The sequence below is a fragment of the Vitis riparia genome, chromosome 4, assembly GCF_004353265.1.
Source record: "Vitis riparia cultivar Riparia Gloire de Montpellier isolate 1030 chromosome 4, EGFV_Vit.rip_1.0, whole genome shotgun sequence".
Classification (NCBI taxonomy): domain Eukaryota; kingdom Viridiplantae; phylum Streptophyta; class Magnoliopsida; order Vitales; family Vitaceae; genus Vitis; species Vitis riparia.
Window position 1 is genome coordinate 19,912,215 of NC_048434.1, and position 19,852 is coordinate 19,932,066.

Here is a 19,852-nt window from a genome sequence, read left to right on the forward strand (position 1 = left end):
AGTTTAAGGCAAAAAAATTCATGAAAGTCTTTATTTAATAATAAGATCATGACCTATCTAAAATAGACTTTATTTTTATGATGTTAGGATACCTTACATAAGATAAATATAGTAAATTAAAAATCACTATGTTTTTGCTAAACTTACCTTTTGCCTCAAATGTTTATTGATTGATGCATGTTATTTTTATTGTTATAGGAAGCATATCTTATAATCTTATCACTCTCATTCTCACAACAAATAAATTAATTAGACCCAACTATGTGGATTGAAAAATAAATAAAAAATTGGATGTAGCAATTACATAAGAGAAGCTAAAATGGGTAACTTAAGAATATGCTTCTAATATTCACAATAGGGTAGAAGTGGGTTTACAAGAGGAAAAAAGGAGTAGATAAAAACCTTGAGACATATAAAACTAGGCTTATAACTAAAGGTTATAGTCAAAAACCCGGTTTCAACTACGAGGAAACCTTTTCATCGATAGTCATATTCAAATCCATTGAAGTTCTCTTATCCATTACAACATATCTTGATTATAAGATACGACAAATGGATATCAAGATAACGATCTTGAATGACTATATTAACAAAAGTATTTATATGATATAATAAGATGATTTCATAACAAAGGGCTAAGAGTATCTAATATACAAGTAATATAAATTCATTTATGAATTAAAGTAAGCATCTTGCTCACTGAATAAGTGTTTTGATTAGGCAATCAAGACCTTTGATTAGGCAATCAAGACCCTTGATTAGGCAATCAAGACCCTTGATTTTGATGAAAACGAGGATGAGTTTTGTGTGTACAAGAATACACAAAGAATCATGGTAGTGTTTTTTATCTTGTTTACTAATGGCTAATTAGAGCCACGATTTGTGCTCTAATAACACATGTGGGAATGAATTATGCAAACATAAAGACTTTACTCACCCAACTTAACTTGAATGGTTGATAAGATCTTAACCATGAATTTAACATATATCTTGAACTAAATCTCCGGTTTAAAGGATGAAAATGGTACAAGTTGAAGGAGTCATTTTCAGTCATGGTATAAAATGAACTAAATATACATAAAAAGAGCTCCAAGAGTGTGAAACATGATGAGAGCTTTGACAAATGAAAATGAAGAAATTCATAGCATGAAAGACGTTAAATGAGGGTTATGGAAAGTGTTGGAGAGCAAGAAAACATGAAAAAAAAGGTTGAAGGTCATAGCTTGGAGTTTGAACATGTGAATTAGAACTCAAAATTTGACAACAACAACAACGTACTCCGACTTTGAGGTGAAATATGGAGCACTTCTTGATGTCATTTTTGGGTGTGTTATATATTGTTTTGAAGCTTGAGAAGACAGGAGTCTAATGCTTCAAAGAAGAATAATGAGTTCAAAATGGTTTTTGGTCATTTAAAACTTAAAGAAATACAAAAATACTTTTGGCATAGTTTGAATCCCTCCTACCTAATTCAAACAAAAGACACGTTTCAAATCTGAGAACATGACGAAATGACATGGTTAGTTGTTGAGTTCAAAATTCAGTGAATTTTGAATTCACCTTCTTGATTTCAAATTGAGCACTTTTCCCCAACATGGCCTTAGGGTTTTCTTGGACTTTCCTTACTTTGGGCTTTAGGTGACACTCAACAGCCGGGGGTGGATATTCATTGTCCGAACGAAGCTACTGTTGGGGCCACCGGATCTACACACTCATTGTTTTCCCAACGGTTAAGCTCATACCTTTTTTCCCCAAAGCTTAGATGTTAATTTCTTCATAATAACATCACCCACCAGCAGCAGCAGCAGCAGCAGGAGCCGACAAACTTTGATGGAGTAAGAAGAAGGGCACTTTACTGATACAGGAGTCCAATCATGGGAACTATTTGCAATTCAACTCCCAATGGACTTTATCAGCCATAGTCAGTGATCATGCATATTGTACTCCTGCAAAAGCCACTACAAAATTTACCTAACAAGAATTTTGTCACTTTAGTAAGTTACAGCTAGCTGCACTTGAAGTAGGTCAGGACTCAAAGCAACAAGGACATGATGTAGCTAGATTCAACGAACCATTTCCTTATCATCCTGAGCGGATAACTATAACCAGTCTTGTGATCTTGTGATCTTGTGGTGGGTAATGCTAAAGAATTGCAAACCACATATTGAAATTTCCATTTGTCTTCTCACTAAAAAAAGAAAAAAAAGAGGGGAAAAAAAAAACAGTCCTGTTATGCACCCTTTCCTAATGACAACCGGCAGCTTTAGCCGCCATAAGCATAAGATTTTTTTTTTTTTTCTTAAATTTTTATTCTTGAATCTGCAGTATTCATCTTAGTGCTGATCATGATGTATTATAATAATTGGTTCAGCGGGGCCAGAGTTAATCTGGAATCCAAGTTTTTGACACTCAATGAATAGATCCCTTCGGAAAATTGAAAGAGAGAAGCCCACTAGGTTTTCCTCTAAGCAGCTTAAAGGAAGGACCAATAACTTCAGCTACTTGCTGGGATCAGGTGGGTTTGTGGCAGTTTATAAAGGGAGATTTGCTGATGGCACACCGGTGGCGGTAAAGGTTCCTAGAGCTAGGGAGATCCGCTATGAGAATCGAGGAACATTTCATGGCAGAAGTGAATACCATTGGAAGTGTCCATCATCTCAACCTGGTTCAGATCCATGGCTTCTGCTTCCACAGATTTGAGAGCTCTGGTGTGAGTATATGGATCATGGCACGCTTGACAACTATCTGTTTCAAGTAAACCAGTTGGAATTCGGGAAGTTTCACGAGATTTCTGTTGGCACAACCAAAGCCATTGCGTATTTGCACAAAGAAATGCCAACAGAGAACCACTATGGTATAAAGCCCGGAAACGTTCTCTTGGACTCCAACTTCACCCCTAAAGTAGCTGACTTCGGCTTGGCCTGGGTATGCCGCATCCGAACTGTAGCTGCCCTTCCCTATAACCCTTAATGTGAATGTTAAAAGGGTCAAGGGTGGTTCCTAATATTGGTTTGGAATAAATTAGCGAGTGATGATATGGATGAACTTATGGTTGTTTGTGGTATTGAGGAGAACAGATCCAAGGTAGAGAACATGGCAAAGGCAGCTCTATGGTGTGTTCAGTACAAGCCAAAAGCAAGGCCTTCAGTGACCGTGGAGGTGAAAGGGTTGGAGGAAGCCATAAGTATTCCTACACCTTTATCACTACTTCATAGGGGGTTCCACTGCTGATATCCCCACCACCTATACCACAGGGACAACCTCCAGCTTTGATTCGGGTTCCCCTCAAAACAAGTGAGGTTAGTAATGAGTCATTAGGAATATTATAATATCCCATGAAATCAAGTGAGGTTAGTATATACTGAGCCTGGGCATGATGTATAGAAGAATATAGCTAGAATATAGATTAGAACTAGACATCAGTGCAGAAAATCATAGTAAGGATATGGGCGGTTTAGATGTTCTAAACACTAGTGAAAATGAAATGTGAATGATTCTGAAACTTCTGTTCCCCTTAGAATTCTATATCTAATGAAAATAGAAAAAATATAATTTGGAATCTCCACCTAGGACGCCATAACCCATTTTGTTTTTGCTGGTGGAACCTTCCTAAAAGGATGAATCTGTCATCCATCCCTAGTAAAACCTAATAAAACTTTCACATATTTTATAACATAAAGAAGATGATCGATCTGACCGATTGTCTAAATTTAATGCGTACAGACATTGTCGTCTTCTTTTCTCGAAAGTAACACAAAGAACAACTCTACTCCTAGACACATACCTTTCCTTTTGCTTTGCTAAGTTTGCTTGTTACAGATTTGAAAAAGTAGTTGATGTACAAAGGAAACCACTCACGTTAAAAAGAAAACATTCGCACGAAAATAGGTTTGAGAACAATTTGATGAGTTAAAATGGATATTTTATTAATTAAGCACATAAAAAAATAAATTAATTAATTAAAAAGATCAGTGGAATTGGTTTTAAGCACATGCTTCAACTGCTATTTCTTCTTTTCTTTTTCCCTTTTTTTTTGTCCGAAGGAAAATTGTCAGACTATTCTGGCTTCTGAAGATCAAATAGATGAAATGATTGCTAAAAAACAAAGCCTATATTTGCACAGGTGGGTAGCGTTTGGAGGCAAAAGTAATTAAAAGGGAAACAGAAAGGAGAGGAGGAGCAGAACCTAACCTAACTCAACCAGAACGCCATAAAGAAACTGACACAAAGTGTAGTGGTGGAGCTCCCATAACTGAAAGAATAAACTGGGCCATTAAAGAGACAAATCGGGCTTTCAAAATGGGCGAAGTTGATCACAAGTCACAGATGAAACACCAAACTGTGCAGCCTTGTTGGTTGATACAGAAGCGGACAAACCATTTTCTGGAACGGCAAAGTACCAGCTAGCGGTGGTTCTTGTGGTGTGGCAAACACAATTGCTTCCACAGGCGGTCTGCAACTTTCTCACAAGCAAATAGGGGTTCACAGCAGCAACATATTGGGATTGGGCCTTCGCAGCTGTGCTGAAGAACCCATTAGGAAGGATGCCCACGACTGGGACCACCACATCAATGATGCCTACAACTGCATGCACATTGTGGTGCAGTAGATTCCTACATGTGTGGCCTTACCCTACTACCCCAACTTCACACCCCCTATGATCTGCCCTAATGCCATAACAAACCCTACAAGTCTTTTCAAAAACTTTGGCTCTGCCATGACCTTGAAGGAAATCTAGTTGGGATGCTGAATTATTGCATTTTGGTGTCTCTCTCTCTCTCTCTCTCCCTCCTCCTCCCTCCCACACCCCACCACCCACCACACACCGCTCTCTCTCTCTCTCTCAATTGTGAGTTCCTCTTCATGCATACTCTTCCCGCTACTAAAATTTCCATAGCCTATCTATCTGGGCTTTATGTTTGTTAATGAAAATCCACAGAGAGGAGCAAGGGAGAGAATTTGAGCTGGGACTCAGCTGTCCGCCGCAAAGACAATTGGAACATGATACTGGCGAAATTGTAAGGTCATGTAGCCCCCTTATCAATAAGCGACAAGTCATAGAGGAGGTAGCCACAAACTTGAGGTGATCATCTGCCCTCCTGTAATTTGGTTTTAATGGGTAGTATCTGCATGTTTTAACTTAAATGAAATCACCATCAAGTCTCTCTATATATGCAAATTACAGAGGCTTATTTCATCATATTAGATGCTTGAATGTTCTGGAGTTTCAAAATCCACATGGATTTTACGTTATAACAAAAAATGCAATAATTAATGAGTAACAAGATCTTAAGAAGAAGAGCAATAATCTATTTTTAATTATCTTTGGGCTAACTAGCTTTAATAGTTGAAGTTCATTTTGGAAAAGAAAGGAAAGGAATAAATGAATGAATTTCAGTAGGAAAGCAGTAGCAGCCTGCAGAGGTGGTTTAAGTAGGGAACATTTTACTGTTGGATTCATTGCTCGAGGAAATTTGAGAATCTAGGATAGTGGAAGTTATCAAAGCATATATGGACATAGGGCTGTCTTCATCATCAGCATCTCTGATAAAGATAGACTAGTGCTAGCATCGGGAAAGGGAGATGATCCCCGCATCTCATTTCTCCCCAGGTCCCATTTGTTACCATGGAAAGCTTTTCCCCGGAGAGAAACATATATAAGACAAAATTCGGATAGTTGCCAGCTTGGTCATGTATCCATACATTTACTTCCAATAATTCAAGCTGTACAAATGGGATGGAAACAAATTCCACCAAATTTGTTGCAGAAAGACTTTTCTCTAGATTTTAACATGCACACAAGATATAAGGATTTAGAAGAATCTTCCCATGAAGCATATTAGTGTTTTATCTGTCATCAGAGATCTAAAATACAGCTAGGCCATTTAGCCAGCCAACAGGAACCTCGGCCAAGAAATGACTAGCATAGAAGTGAAAGGAGCTAATGGTGAAGTAGATAAACAACCAGTTGTGGCCAGCGAATGAGAAACATTTGACTAACAATTCAGATGGAACCTTGTACCAACCACTTCGTTTCTCAATAAAAAAATGAAAACACAATCCAAAATTGTACTTGATTCATTGAGCAATGGCATCGAATCAAAATGAGATTAGCAGCTCATGTAGGATGTGAGGCATGAAGGTATTATCAAAATCATTGTTTGTATTAGAGTTTATGAGGCATCCTTATGTATGGATTAGGGGCATTGACAAGTGACAACTAAACCACAGAAAAAAAACAATTTAACTTCAAACAACATAGGCAAAGGGCTATATTCTTTGCATAGAAAACCAGAAAATAAACATTTTAGCTCTGCACTGGTTGAATGTTGGAAACAGTTCTACTGTGTGGATGTCAAATTCTATATATAAGCATTTAATACTGAGATTATTCTGACATGGAACATGTATAGAATTAAATATCCATCTAAGACTCCCCATTCTCAGAGACCCAACACATACTGAAATGGCCACACTGAGCCACTGTGCATTCACATATATGGATCAAGAACATGAACATGAACATGAACATGAACTTGAACATTGTTTTGATTTATCATATCCTCCCACCTTTTAGCTCTATTCTACAAGAAGGTTCCATGGCTCTCATAAGTGGTCCTTTCTATGCATATCACTTAACTAACAACATGATCAATGATGGTGAATGGTTCAGGCAAATTATATTGGAGGTCTGATTTTCATCTCATACCCAGGTAACATCACTTTTTTTTCCCCAATTACTACAAAACAATTGCCTCTTAGGTCCACATATACTGCATCAATTAGTTATTTCATTTCATAATCACAACAAGACAAATAAGATGATGAATTAAGCACACAGCACTATCATAACAATGAGCATACTGCACATTTAAACTCTACACTTTCCGGAGTGGGCTTTACTACGTTTCCCTTTCTTTTTCCCTTGCTTACTGATTCTCAAGTGCTTAAACTTCTGCGCTCACCTTTTTTGGTTGGGATATTTGGTGTATCTTATTATCAAAACCATTTTACCTGTTTTGAAGGGCAAAATACACAATTTCTACAATTTTTTTACCACGATATTATTTTTAGAAAATGAAAATCTTTTCCTATGAACTTCTCTATATCCTTCTATAATGTAAGATGAAAAAACCTGTGATCTAGTGACACACTGACAGAAATATAAGATCCCAATCCTGTCATAAACAACATGGCATTTGCATAAATATCATATATGCAATGTATACTTCAAATCCATGACCACTTTTCCATGTGGAACAAGGGCATATTGCTTATTCTATCACTCATGCTTCCTATATTGTCATTTCATTAAACAAACACCTGTTTCCAAATCTTTGCTCCAGAAAATATGTTATACCTTTTGATTTAATTTTGCCTTGTTTATGTACAATAGGAATTATAGTCCGGAAAAATAATAACAAGACATAAAAATTGGTGGTACATTAGCTTTCCAAACCCTAATTACCTATCAAAAAAAAAAATTAACTTTCCAAACCCTAATGTAACACTTTATCCAATTAACAGGCTTAATGAAATTTGTTTTCGATTCTTCACCCAAAATAAGTGTGTATGCTATATATTTTCTCCATTGGCTTGGGACTCAAATAGCCTTACTCCTTTCCTGAATAACTTTCTTAATTTTTTAGGCAATGGTTGATTTAGATTAGCTTCTGGAGTCTGGACCAGATTGAATTTGACATTTATATTAACATAACATTAAAGTTACTTAAAATCCAAAAAACAGAAGTTTGGCCAGATGAGGATAATTAGGGTTTAATAACATGTTAAATCACACTCTTGTAGTCCAAACATGTTTGGCCTTTGGTTATGTTTTGAAGAATTGCCTTAATATAGTGAATATTTCATTATAATGTTAATGCTTGTTGTATGACTGCTATTTGTTTCTGATAATTAAATGATTCTGGAATGATTAAATGATTTCATTTCTGTAATGATTGTATGTGTGTGTCTGTAAGATCAAGTAAAAGATTAAACTATTCTTTTTTAATTTCATTTTTATGTTCATACAACTTAATTCCATCTTTTAAGTATCCCTCTACTGTATACAGTTCATTTGCTTTTCATTATTAGTCTATTTCTCATTTCCCATTTCCCATATCCACTCAGGCCTTGGGCATCTTTGCTAATGATAGATCCTTTGCCTAAAAATACTCTGAACTAGAATGAAGCTGCCTGCAGAAGATGACTACTCCATTCCAGTGTAGTTTTAGCATGCAATGGCATAATTTGTTAGTCAGGTCAGTGCTCTAAGCATTTATCCTAAGTGGGATAATATCAAGATTATCTTTCTGTTTTCCTTCTCTTCTAAGGGGGTATGTATATACATGCAGAACTATCCTTTTATTCCTTTATGCATTTTGACAATTATGTTTAAACTTTTACTAGCTTCCACTAACCCATGAATTGTCACATATCCCTTGTTCCTCAAACAGAGAAAAAAACAACTCACCTTGAAGGTAGAGGTTCTGTTTTCTATATATATTACTACTACTTGTTGAAGAAAATGTCTCATTTGATAAACATAGGAAAAAGAAAAAGCTAATATAATGGGAACATATAAATATGCCATGTTAGCACCTCCAACAAGACAGAAAAACAAGAAACCATTTTCATTTTCATATCAGAAGAGGTTTTTGTATTGGGAAGTGAGAAATCAATAACTGTGGAGTCCATTAATATATCACAGATGAAAGAACAGGTGATGGGTCAGACAGTTTCGTAAACTAAGGACAGCTTTGGTTGCACCCACATGTACCAAGTTTACATTCAGAGGGCAAAAAAGAAGTCTCACATTAGTTATGTATGTATATGTACATGTACATACACGTAGCCTAATGATATACATGTATATATATATATATATAAATACATGCATGATATACACAATACCGACTTAGAGGTGCATTAAACAAAGGCCAGATGGATGCAACATTTCCAGTTTTATCACGAAGGTCACATCTGTTCATGTCATTTGAGAAACTGATGGGAAAAAAATTGCATATAATAATACCAAAATATGAATAAATATATAAGCATTGAGAGAGGGGGAGAGAGAGACTTTCTTTTTTTTCTTTTTTCTTTTTTTTCTTTCGTTTCTTTTCTGGTTTCACTTCACCTTTTGAACCTGAATGCTCATGCATGGCTGGACCGCCCATACCGAAATGAAAAGGAGTTCTGTTTGTAGTTTATCCAACCAAAGACGAAAACGATATTCGTCCCATTTCAAAACGGCAAAGTTACGGGTAAACGGGGAAAAAGCAGCTTCCAAGTTCAAAACCAACCAGCAAGCGTAATCAAATTCAAACCCACAAGAGAAAAACTATAAACAAACACTACTACGACAAAAGAGACACTACATGCCATCTGGTTTATACCCAAATAAACAAAGAAAAAAAATCAAGGTTAATAATAATAATAATAATAATAATAATTAAATAAGCCTTGAAATGTGAACAAAAACAAACATCATCCACATTTCTTCCTCTCGTTCTCCATTTTTGTTTTTCCTCTTTGTTTTTGTTTCTTTGTTCCTAGTTGAATGGGTGGGTGTTAAAAATGTACTAGAACAAAATCGCACTATTGCCTTGCAGATAAAAGAGTGAAAGTTGATGAAAGAGAGAGAAAGAATGAGAGAGAGAAAGAGAGCAGAATGTGGTGTACGTTCAAGGTCTTGGGTGTGGGAAGAATTGCGTACCAGCCATGAAGGTGTTAAGGGGAGCTGGGTATAAAGAAGGATCAAGAAATGCGGCGGCTGCACCGGCACTGCCACTACCAGTGGTGGCGGCTGTGGCAGTGGAGGTACTGGCGGCTGCTGCGGCACCAGTAATGAGATTAAGCTGTTGAAGTCCTCCGCCACCGGCGGAGGAACTCTCGCCTCCACCGTAATGACCTTCCGGACCATGATCATAGAGAATTCCCTTGAACACATGTCCTCCAATGTTGACAGCCGTCTGGTATGCGTACTGATCGTCAGTCTCGTCAATGGAGCTAACTCTAACACAGCGGAACACTGCGGGAGAGTTCACTTCTGAAGGAAAATTTGCTATTTCCAACCCTAAATATAACTCAAGAAAAATGAGTAGATTAGATTGGACAAAAATTGTCGTGGAGAAGAGAAATAGAATTAAATATGAGAAAAAGACTGCCACCCAAATGTAAGCACACGCTCATACACACATATCCATACACAGAAAGCGTAAAATAGTCTCATCCCTGTCAATCTAATCGTCAGGAATACTAAATAACAGTATTTAGAAAAGAATAAAGCAAAAGAAAAGCTGATGGGGGGTTACTATGGAGGTCGATTTCATCACACGCAATTGATATGGTGTTGGTGGGTACTAGTGAAAGCTTTTTCTCTCTCGAATTCCTCTAGATGCGTCCCTCAATTCTTTATGCAATGAATCAGAGAGTCAATCTTTGTAAGTGTGTCTGTATCTGAGTTTTAAAAAACAAACAGTACCTGACGTGTGGGTGGGCAAACGAGTGCAGGCGAGAGCGGAAGAGCTTGGATTCTCTCTCTGCCTTTTGGGATTCTCTCCACGGAGCTGCAGTTGTTGTTGGTGCTGTTGGTGTTGTTGCTGCTGTTGCTGCTGTTGTTGTTGAATGACAGTGAGATGTTGTTGCCTCTCTCGCCTTTTAGCAGCAGGAACCCAAGTGCTCTTGATATGGGTTGGGCACTGAAACCCTCGGCTCTTACAACATGTCCTGCACCGCATGTGAATGCAATCCTTCTTCGCTTGGTTTCCACAATCTTGGCAACTCATTCCTCCTCCTCCTCCTCCTCCTCCTGCTCCTGTTCCTCCTCCTCCTGCTGCTTGTCTCATCATCAGAAACGCCGATCTCGAAGAATCATCAGACAAGTTTATTGAGCTCCTACTGGATCCCACGCCTAAGCTAGGCCCAGATGAATAAAGGTCTTGTGGATGATGTTGGTGGCGTTGATGGAGTTGCTCTTGCGGTTGATGTTGCCATAGCTCGAAACCCTTGTAGGAGATGTCTTCATTCCTGTAAAAAAAACAGCTTTCAGGAGGAATTTCGTTTGGTGGGTTGCTGTCTTGGTTGCTTCCTCTCCCTCCACCTAATGGGAAAAACCCAGCCATTTTTCCACCTTGAAACCAGGCCAAAACCTCAATTGAGACAGAAAATCCATAGCAGAAGCTCCGGCCTTGAAGATTCAAACCCAAATACGAAATGGGTGGAGAATGATTTGCCTGTGGGTATGCGGGTTAGATAAGTTCTCCAGTTTTGCGTATCTGGGTATGTATGGGGAGGGAGAAGCAGTGTTGCTGAAATTGTGGTTGTTTCCGAGTGTATGCTGTGGGAGTGTCTACCACCCTCCTCCTCTCTAAGTCTGAAAAGAGTGTGAGTGGAGAGTTGCTTATTGTTGGGGTTATTGCAGCTTTTGAATTAGGGACACACGTCGGACTTGTTTGAACTGCGTTGCCTTCAATTCCTTCTCTGTGTTGTAAGCATTAAAGACATAGAATTACAGCTCTGCAACGCCGCCATGGCTAAAGCAACAACTCTGCAACCCCAATTTAAGTTTCCCAACAGCCCCCTCCACTCTCTCTCTTTGCTCTCAGTCTTTTACCACTGAGCAGTGACTCTTGTGTCTGTACAAGAAGGGAGAACCTCTTCACTCTCTTTCTCTCTCTCTCTCGCTCTCTCGCTCTCTCTCTCTTGCTTTGCCTTCCCCGTGGATCTCACGATCTCACCATCTTCAATCTCAACCCCAATCATCTACCGCTCATTACATCTCACCTCATCCAACGCTCTACCATCGGCCACGTGTCACCGCACCAGCTTTTGCCTCCTCCGTTTCTTTGCACCGGAAAACCCGCTACTTTTTTGTGACCCCTACCCTTTAATCCTGATTTTTTTATTTCTAATTTCCTCCTCCTCATTTACATACAATTATCCCTCCCCCAACCTTTTCCACTTTTTTATTTTTATATACTTGTTAAAATGGAAAAAATTAAACTTGTATTACCACGTAGACACCTTTATAAAATAACTCCACCCTCTTTTTTTGGGGTCTTATTTTATCCTTATTTATTAAATTAATTACTATGACAGAGAAAAGCAATACCTATGGGGGGAGGCTGCCCTCCTGGGGGAGTAGAGGGAAACACTGCGCCACCTCCTCGTACTATTGAAGTCTTAATTAAATTGATCCAGAAAAAAAAAAAAAAAAAAAAAAAAGGTTTTTTCAAATTTGGTTTAATATTAAATAACTTTTTGGGGACCATTTTGTTATTTTTCTTAAATGTTGTGCACCTTCAGCCGCTTAGAAATGACAACTTTTGGGGTTGACCAAATTCACTTCCAAGGAGGCAATTTCGTCATTTAACTGCACTTACTTACCCAAACATGTAAATAAATAACAGAGAAATAAGGATAAATAACAAAAAAAAAAAAAATCCGGCGGCCTGCAACAGCAGAGTACATATGGTGGCTGTGGTCAGGGATAGGATTTGATGGGCCGTACGTTTTGGTAATCCCACACATGACACACACTCTGCGACTCGCTAATTCGCTTATATCATGTTTATGTCAAATTAACTCACTTTCTAATCAGTAATCATTTGGAAGCAACTCCTCCCATGCTTCAACTTAGTCAAAATTAGATACAGGGAGCGCAACGCCACTTGCTTTAATATTCTACTCAATTAAGTATCGTAATCAAACTCAAAAAAGAAAAAAAAAAACAACAACAACAACTCGAAGCCATGAATTGAGATTTTCCGGCTGATCCTTCTTAATTTTGGTGGTGGGGGGTGAAGCGAGTTGGATGGTGTTGAAGTGAGGCCAGTCACATCATGGCACATCATCCTGATGTCGTTGCCAATTCCGTCAGTTTGCAAAAGGAGGAATTACTTTTACTATTCAAATTACCAATTTATCCCCATCTACTACTGTCAGCTAGCATCTCAACGTATGTATGTTATATGTTTCACCAATGTACTCCCCCCCTCTACCCTACTCTCTAAGACCCCATTAGAGGGCTATAATTTTTTTTTCTCCATCATAAAAATTAATAATTAAATAAAGTTCATAATATGTCTACTTGAGCTGGAAAACTATACCAAATTATAACACGTGGCATATATGTTATTAAATAATAATAATAATAAACTTAGTAGAAAGAAAAAAAGGTAAATTATGAAGTGAGTAATTTAATTTAATTTTAAAATGTAATAAAAAATGGAAACAAGGGGAAAACCCAAGTTTCACGGAGAGAGAATGAGTTGCAGTGGACAATGATGAGGGTGGTGATGAGTAAAACGTATGAAACGTCAAACCCCACAACTAGTGCCTATCAGCCTAATTACATATTCACACTGAATGTTAGCGAGTATGTATATTGGGACTGAATACCTAATATTAACCTGTCATTATCAACCTTTTTTTTTTCCCATCTTTTTCTTTTGTGATTACAGCTGGCTAACAAAACCCCAAAAAAAAAATTTGAAAATTCTAAAGAGGTGAACGTGAGTCCATAAAATTTGACGCGGATGGCGTGGAATTGGCCCTATTTCTATAATACGCAACCAAAATAAATTCTTGTAATTCTCATTTCAGGAAAGGTGACAGGGAGGTATGCCGTATGCATTAAATATATATATATAAGAAATGGAAGAAGCGTTAGATTCCATGCAGATTGTTTAAGAGGGGGGGCAGCGTCGGGATAGATATCATATCATCTATGTGTTTGATATGTTGTCTTTTAAGGAACACTTGTATTTCACTACGTACTTTCTCTAAGTATGGGCTTTGGACGTGTAGGTTTCCCTTTGAAGTTATTGTTGGTGGAGCTAACCATAAATTGAAAGATGAAAGTGAAACAAAACTACGACGTTGTGGGGGTGGGGGGAGGGGAATGGCTTTGGAGTTCCCGCACGCTAGGTTGTAAGGTGGTTGCTTGCTCTTCATTTTCTAAATTTGAAGCCTATGAATATTATTTATAGAGATATCTTATGAAGGATTTTAGGAGGCCCAAAATTGGAAATGGGGATTTCTTTCCGAGTGCGACAAAACTTTGGTTATAATTCGGAGAGTAGAATATTAATCATGAATTTGTGGATTTACCCAACATCTCACGTTTGTTCAAAAAGTAAAACAAGTTGCTTACCTTGTGAGAAACACGTGGCCAAGGGAGAAGTCTGGACTCTGGCGAGGGTGGTGCATCAGAAGTTTCCAAGTGGGGAAGCACAGGAACACGCCCGTTGCTGTGCTAACGAAAATATGGAGATTGTGGAGAGACGGGGGAGCTGATTAATTAGGTTGAGACCTGAGAGGCACGCGCTTTGGGGAAGGGGATGGATATGGCTGGGAGAGGAGGTGAGGAGTGAGTGAATGATGTGTGCGAGTCCCAATAATTGTGTACCTGTCTGTCATTCTCGAGCCCAGTGTTGGCTCTCCAGCGGGTTGACCACAGAGAGATAACGCAGATGGAAAGAGAGAGAGGCAAAACGCGTTTATTATAATGCAAGTCTCTCTTTTTTTCAACTGTGGGCAGCATGCAGCATATAAAATAGGGATTTAGGGCAACCCCATAAATCCACAAATCCCAATGTTAACGAACTCATTGGCTTAACAATTTTTTATTTTTTATTTTTATTTACATTCTTCCTCATCTGGTGTGGCCTCGACGTGTCCTGTCAACTGGGCTTAACCAAAATTTCCAAGTTTCCAACCCACTCCCACGACCCACTGTCGTGTGAATTCAAAATTAATTTATATTATTCCTGAATCCTGATCGAGTCAAGGGAGAGGGTAAGCGTCAGGGTAATTCATGTTTAGCTGGAGGGGAGTTGGGCTGGGAAGAGGCATGTGAATGTGAAGTTGGTGTTGGGGGAGTGGGAAATTTGCGCAAAAGATTTTGGTTGCCTCCCGGGGGAATACATTCCTAGAATTGGATAGAGGGCAGAGCAGGGAGATTTTGTGTTGTGTCTGATTTCTGAATAATGACATTCAAATCTCTGCCCTTGTGGCCAACCTACCAAATCACATGCGCCTCTGCTTTTGGCCCCACCTTCCCCCCTCCCCTCCACTCTCTTTTGGAATTAGGGGAATGGAAGGTCTGCTCACAGTTCCCTAATCCTGGTCATTATAGGGTGATTTGGTGTGTGTCTGTGCCCAATTGTAGGATGAAATTAATTATTTAATCAATAATGATCTAAGAATGATTAACTAATTTTTCGTAGACCATGATGAAAATTTCTCAAAACTCATGCTTGATTTTGTCAAAGAAAAAGTCAAAAATTCAAATCTGACATTAGAGAAAGCCCCACTAATGCAATTCAAGGGCATGATGATTTATGGGTTTTTAGATGATAACCAAAGTGTAGAGTCCCAGGTGTAAACCACAGAAATGCAAAGAGTCCAAGACCCTGTCTGACTTTTGCGCAGGAGGTTAAGGGAAGTCTTATTTGTGACCCTGGTCTGTCCTTGCTTCGGGTGAGTCTACTGCCCCAGGCTTCACCCTTCACTTCAACAAAATTACAAAACGTCTTTTGTTGATTAGTCGTAACTCATTCAAACAGAAACCGATATTAAAGCAACAAATCCACTCCAATAATCCTCAAGATAGCAATTCTACGGTTTCCTTTAAATAGCAAGTTCGACACTGATCGCGACATTTATGGTGTATACTTGGCCTTTGATCAATTCCCTCTATAGTAAACAACCCTACAAAATTTGACATATACCAGACTCATCCACTTGCCCCCATTATTTTGCGAATAAGGTGTAGATGACTGGTCAATGAGAGGGGACATATAGCTCAAAAAATTGGGTTGATTTTCTTGTAAACTCATGTCAAGCACAGATGTATTGTACCTTTAAATGCTTTGCTTTTTTTTTCCCTTTTTAAGGTTAGGGAACAGTACATTGAATTGAAAGGTGAGTAATCACTAATCACAATTCACAATCTAACCCACCAAGGAGATGTAGGCAAAAGTATAACAAGAATAAAGTGTGAGTGAGAGAGAGAGAGCTATTTTTCCAACGACATTAGAGATCCTTCATTGTATCGTTGCAATCCAAACAAAATGTTTTGAATGGCTTCAGGCATATGACAAATTGCATCTGCTGCTTGACTTTCCTGCTTTCTCAACTTCACCTATGGGACACGAGATGTGGCGAGCACAGGCTTCCCGTGAATATGTAGTAGAAGCCATTATAAGACTGTTTCAAGTGGCAAACAGCGAGAAAATACAGCCTCAGCTTTTTACAACATGAATACACAACAGCCTGCAGTCATGAATAATAATAGATCACTTTTTACTTCTCTACCACTTCCTCTTTCAAAGCTTTGATTCCATGACAAAATGTGATTAGCTGTACATTAGAGATAGAAGGTAGTCATGACTCATGCGGCAAAGCGAGGCTACAAAGAGAGACAGGGTAACTTTGGGCTCCCAACTGATATAACGATGCTAGTAAAAGTAGGAAAGAAATAGTAAAACTTTGCTTATCGAAATGAGGCAACAGTGGAAAAGATGAAATGGTATCATTTGAGGACACAGAATGAGAATGATTAGTTTTTTAACTTTAACTTTGATAGAAGCGGCCGTGTGTTGGGGGGTGTTTGATTTAGACTGATGAGAATTTTTATGAAGGTCCAATCATCATAAAAAGCGTTGGACAAAACTCAAAAATGCAAAAAATAAATAAATTAATTAAATGATGGAAGCATCACTCATCACAAGACTTGAGACACACAACACAAGAGAGAAGGTGAGAAGATGAGGAGGTGGATGGATGTGCCCGTCCGGGAATTTCCATCATTTCGAAGTTGCCTGGATTGGACACGCAGAGCATAAATACCATGGTTTGCGAAGGCATAGTGAAAGTGATGCACCGCCCAAAATAGTAATACGGCCACATCACACTTTTTACCACCACTGCGCCACTCCCCCTTAATTTAATAATTATTTCATCATATATTATGCTCATTGCTCACCATATATGCTGCCACTATCGCACCCTTTCCTCTCCCAAATGATTCCTTCTCCTCCAAATCATCTGGGCCACCCACATGTTTGAATTATTTAAACCCCCCTCTCTTCTCTTCATTCCAACCAAAGTTTTCAAAATTTCCAAGGATTAATCCATCCGACTTATTCGACTCCCCTCGATTCTTCATGAGTTATGTGACTTTGATGGCTAATATCCAGGTCCATTGTCCCGACTTTTAGACATATAACATCACACTTATATACTACATAATACATCCTGTCCCCTACACAATTATATATCCCTCTTTTCAATATATGATGAAAGGAGTATATATGCTGACGGGAAGTGAAGAGGGGGGTGGGAGGGATGATCACGCGGGGTGCATGTGAGGGGGAGAAGGGGGACGTAGGTGTGCAGGGCTGGCGAATAGAGTGAAGGAGTAGAGGAGTAGAGGAGTAGAGGGATAGATAGGGTTTCCTTTAGAGCTTATTATTGAGAGTGGTCGTTACCTGTCACTGTGTCTTACCATAGAAAGCTCACGAGACTCTCACTACTATACTCTATGTACTCTATGCCCCTACTTCCCCATTTCTTCTCTTCCATGATCCATCCCCTCCCTCTCTCCTCTCACTCCGCACTCCGCACTCCTCTCCTCATTTATATATGAAAGAAATTTTCTCTTTCCATTTAATATTTCCAAATATATATATATATATAGTATTGCTGCTAAATTGGACTTTAGAGTGTCCTAGTGTGATTATTTTTGGTGGGAAATACTACCGTTGTAGGATTTGGCCTTTTCTAAGTACAATCCTTTGTTTTTTCCAAATCAGACAATTTCAGTTGTCAACTCTTTGGCACAAAGAGAAGCTTGGACTCTTTAATTTTATTTTTTTTTTAGTAATATTATAATACCTCTCAAAAATCAATTAATAAAATAAACCAAAATGGTTAACATTTAATGTTGTCACGTTAGATAATGACGCTGCATTTAAATAAATTTATTAATGAAAATGAATTTTATGAACTTTTCAAATGTGATGTTGAAATGCTTTAATGTGATTTAATTCAAATCTAATTTGATCTTATACGAATATAAGCATATGTTATTATGTTAGACGATGAAGTTGCATTTAAATAGATTTATTAATGAAGATGAATCTTATGAATCTTTCAAGTATGATGTTGAATCGGTTTTAATGTAAGTTAATCTTAATCCAATTTGATTTTATGTGAGTTTTAAGCATCTTAATTTTATAATTTGTGTTGGGATTAAGGGAAAAAAATATTGACTTCAAATAAATTGGATGAGTTTGAGTTAGCTGCTTCGACAATATTAAAATTATGTTTGATTCCAAGAAAGTTTGAGGAAAAATGTGAAGGAAAATATTTAAAAATAATAATAATAATGTCTATTTAGTAATTGTTTTCAAAAATAATTTTTAAAAAAAATTGTTTTCTGATTTTTTATAGAACAAAAATTTGTTTGAAAACTTAAAATATTTTTTATATTTTTATATTTTTAAATATATTTCAAAAATAATTTTCATATGTACTGCTTTATTTTTTATCATTTTATATATTTATATAATTATTTCTTATAATAATCCTCAAAAAACAAGTCAAAACAACATAAAATATCTAAAAGATGTTCTAAGATTAAGAACAAAAAATAGTTTCTTATTGTCAAACATGTTTCTTGTATTTTTTATTCTAAAGAATATAAAACTATTCTCAAAAGCAGTTCTCAAACATATCCTTAAAATTTATAAATTATTTTTTATCTCATTTCAAACTCATTTTAATTATTTAACTCATCTCTCTAAATATTAAATAATTTAAAAATATATAACTTTTTAAATAGTTTTAATTATATTTAATTTTTAATATTTTTCATAATAAAATTAAATATGATAATACCATTTTCTTTAATATTTTTTTTCCACAATACTTTTTTAAAATCATATATAGCTAACCCCACCAACTAAAAGTTTTGCTTTTCGTTCCTATTTTGAAGCAGTTGTTTCATTATATTATATTTTGACATAATGTTTTAGTTATTAAGATTTTTATTTTAGAGTGATTTTAGGAATATTGAAAGTGTTTTCTAATGCTTAAAAATATATTTCTTTCAAAATTTAGGTGTTTGAAATATATATATTTTTTGTTATATAACATATCACTCAAAATATTATTAAAATAAATTTTTAATGTTTAAAAATTAAATTGATTCTCTATAAAATTACTTTTATTTAAAGTTTCCTAAAAAAATAATACAATTTATAGGCATTTTTATCAAAATCACTTCCAAATAATCCTAAGTGAATTAAACAAATTGATGTTACAAATCTATACTAGATCAAAGTTTTTGTAACTTAATCATGTATGATCAAATATTTGACATTTTTGAACTTTGTCTGTATCTTACTAGAGGCTCAAAAAACGAAAAGAAGATGTGTACGAGTGAAATATCCAACAACAAAAAGAAGGAAAATGATTGAATAGAGGAACTCTCGAACATTTGACAATCTCGAATGTATCGATATTAATCATGACTTTATTTGTAAAAGTTCTAATTAAAGAATTATCATCTAAATTTTTTTATTTATTAAATATAGGTTGATTGGTAAAAAAAAATAATAGTGAAATGGGTGTTAAATTGATGTTGATGTGATTTTTTTAATGCAATTTGATCATTTATTCCCATAGATTGTTTAGAAATTTGATGGTCAAATCTTTGTTAAATGTACTATAAATGCAGGCAATTGATATTAGGCAAGTTATTATGATCTTAATTTAATAGCTAATTTCTTGTTTAATAGATATAAAATTCAATTACTTTGTTTACGTTTCTATCACCTTG

General features: G+C 36.7%; 1 protein-coding gene and 1 long non-coding RNA gene across 2 annotated transcripts; one reads left to right on the forward strand and one right to left on the reverse strand.

Annotated features, from left to right (window-relative positions):
- Positions 1-2,278: 2,278 nt before the first annotated feature.
- Positions 2,279-8,399, forward strand: LOC117912097. The gene is made up of 3 exons (XR_004650978.1): positions 2,279-3,299; positions 4,124-5,083; positions 8,131-8,399. It is a non-coding gene; the product is annotated as an uncharacterized LOC117912097 (long non-coding RNA).
- Positions 8,400-9,360: 961 nt separating this feature from the next.
- Positions 9,361-11,814, reverse strand: LOC117912096 (protein SHI RELATED SEQUENCE 1). The gene is made up of 2 exons (XM_034826562.1): positions 10,487-11,814; positions 9,361-10,078 (listed from the first exon to the last, which is right to left on the reverse strand). The coding sequence occupies exons 1-2, from the start codon at positions 11,124-11,126 to the stop codon at positions 9,687-9,689; spliced, it is 1,032 nt and encodes a 343-aa protein (XP_034682453.1). The 5' UTR covers positions 11,127-11,814; the 3' UTR covers positions 9,361-9,686.
- Positions 11,815-19,852: the final 8,038 nt, after the last annotated feature.

Excerpts from the sequence above, each read along its gene's own strand:
- LOC117912096 (XM_034826562.1), bottom strand. The coding sequence starts at position 11,126 with ATGGCTGGGTTTTTCCCATTAGGTGGAGGGAGAGGAAGCAACCAAGAC. Across the intron at positions 10,079-10,486 it reads TTTGCCCACCCACACGTCAG|GGTTGGAAATAGCAAATTTT; the intron begins GTACTGTTTGTT and ends AGTTATATTTAG.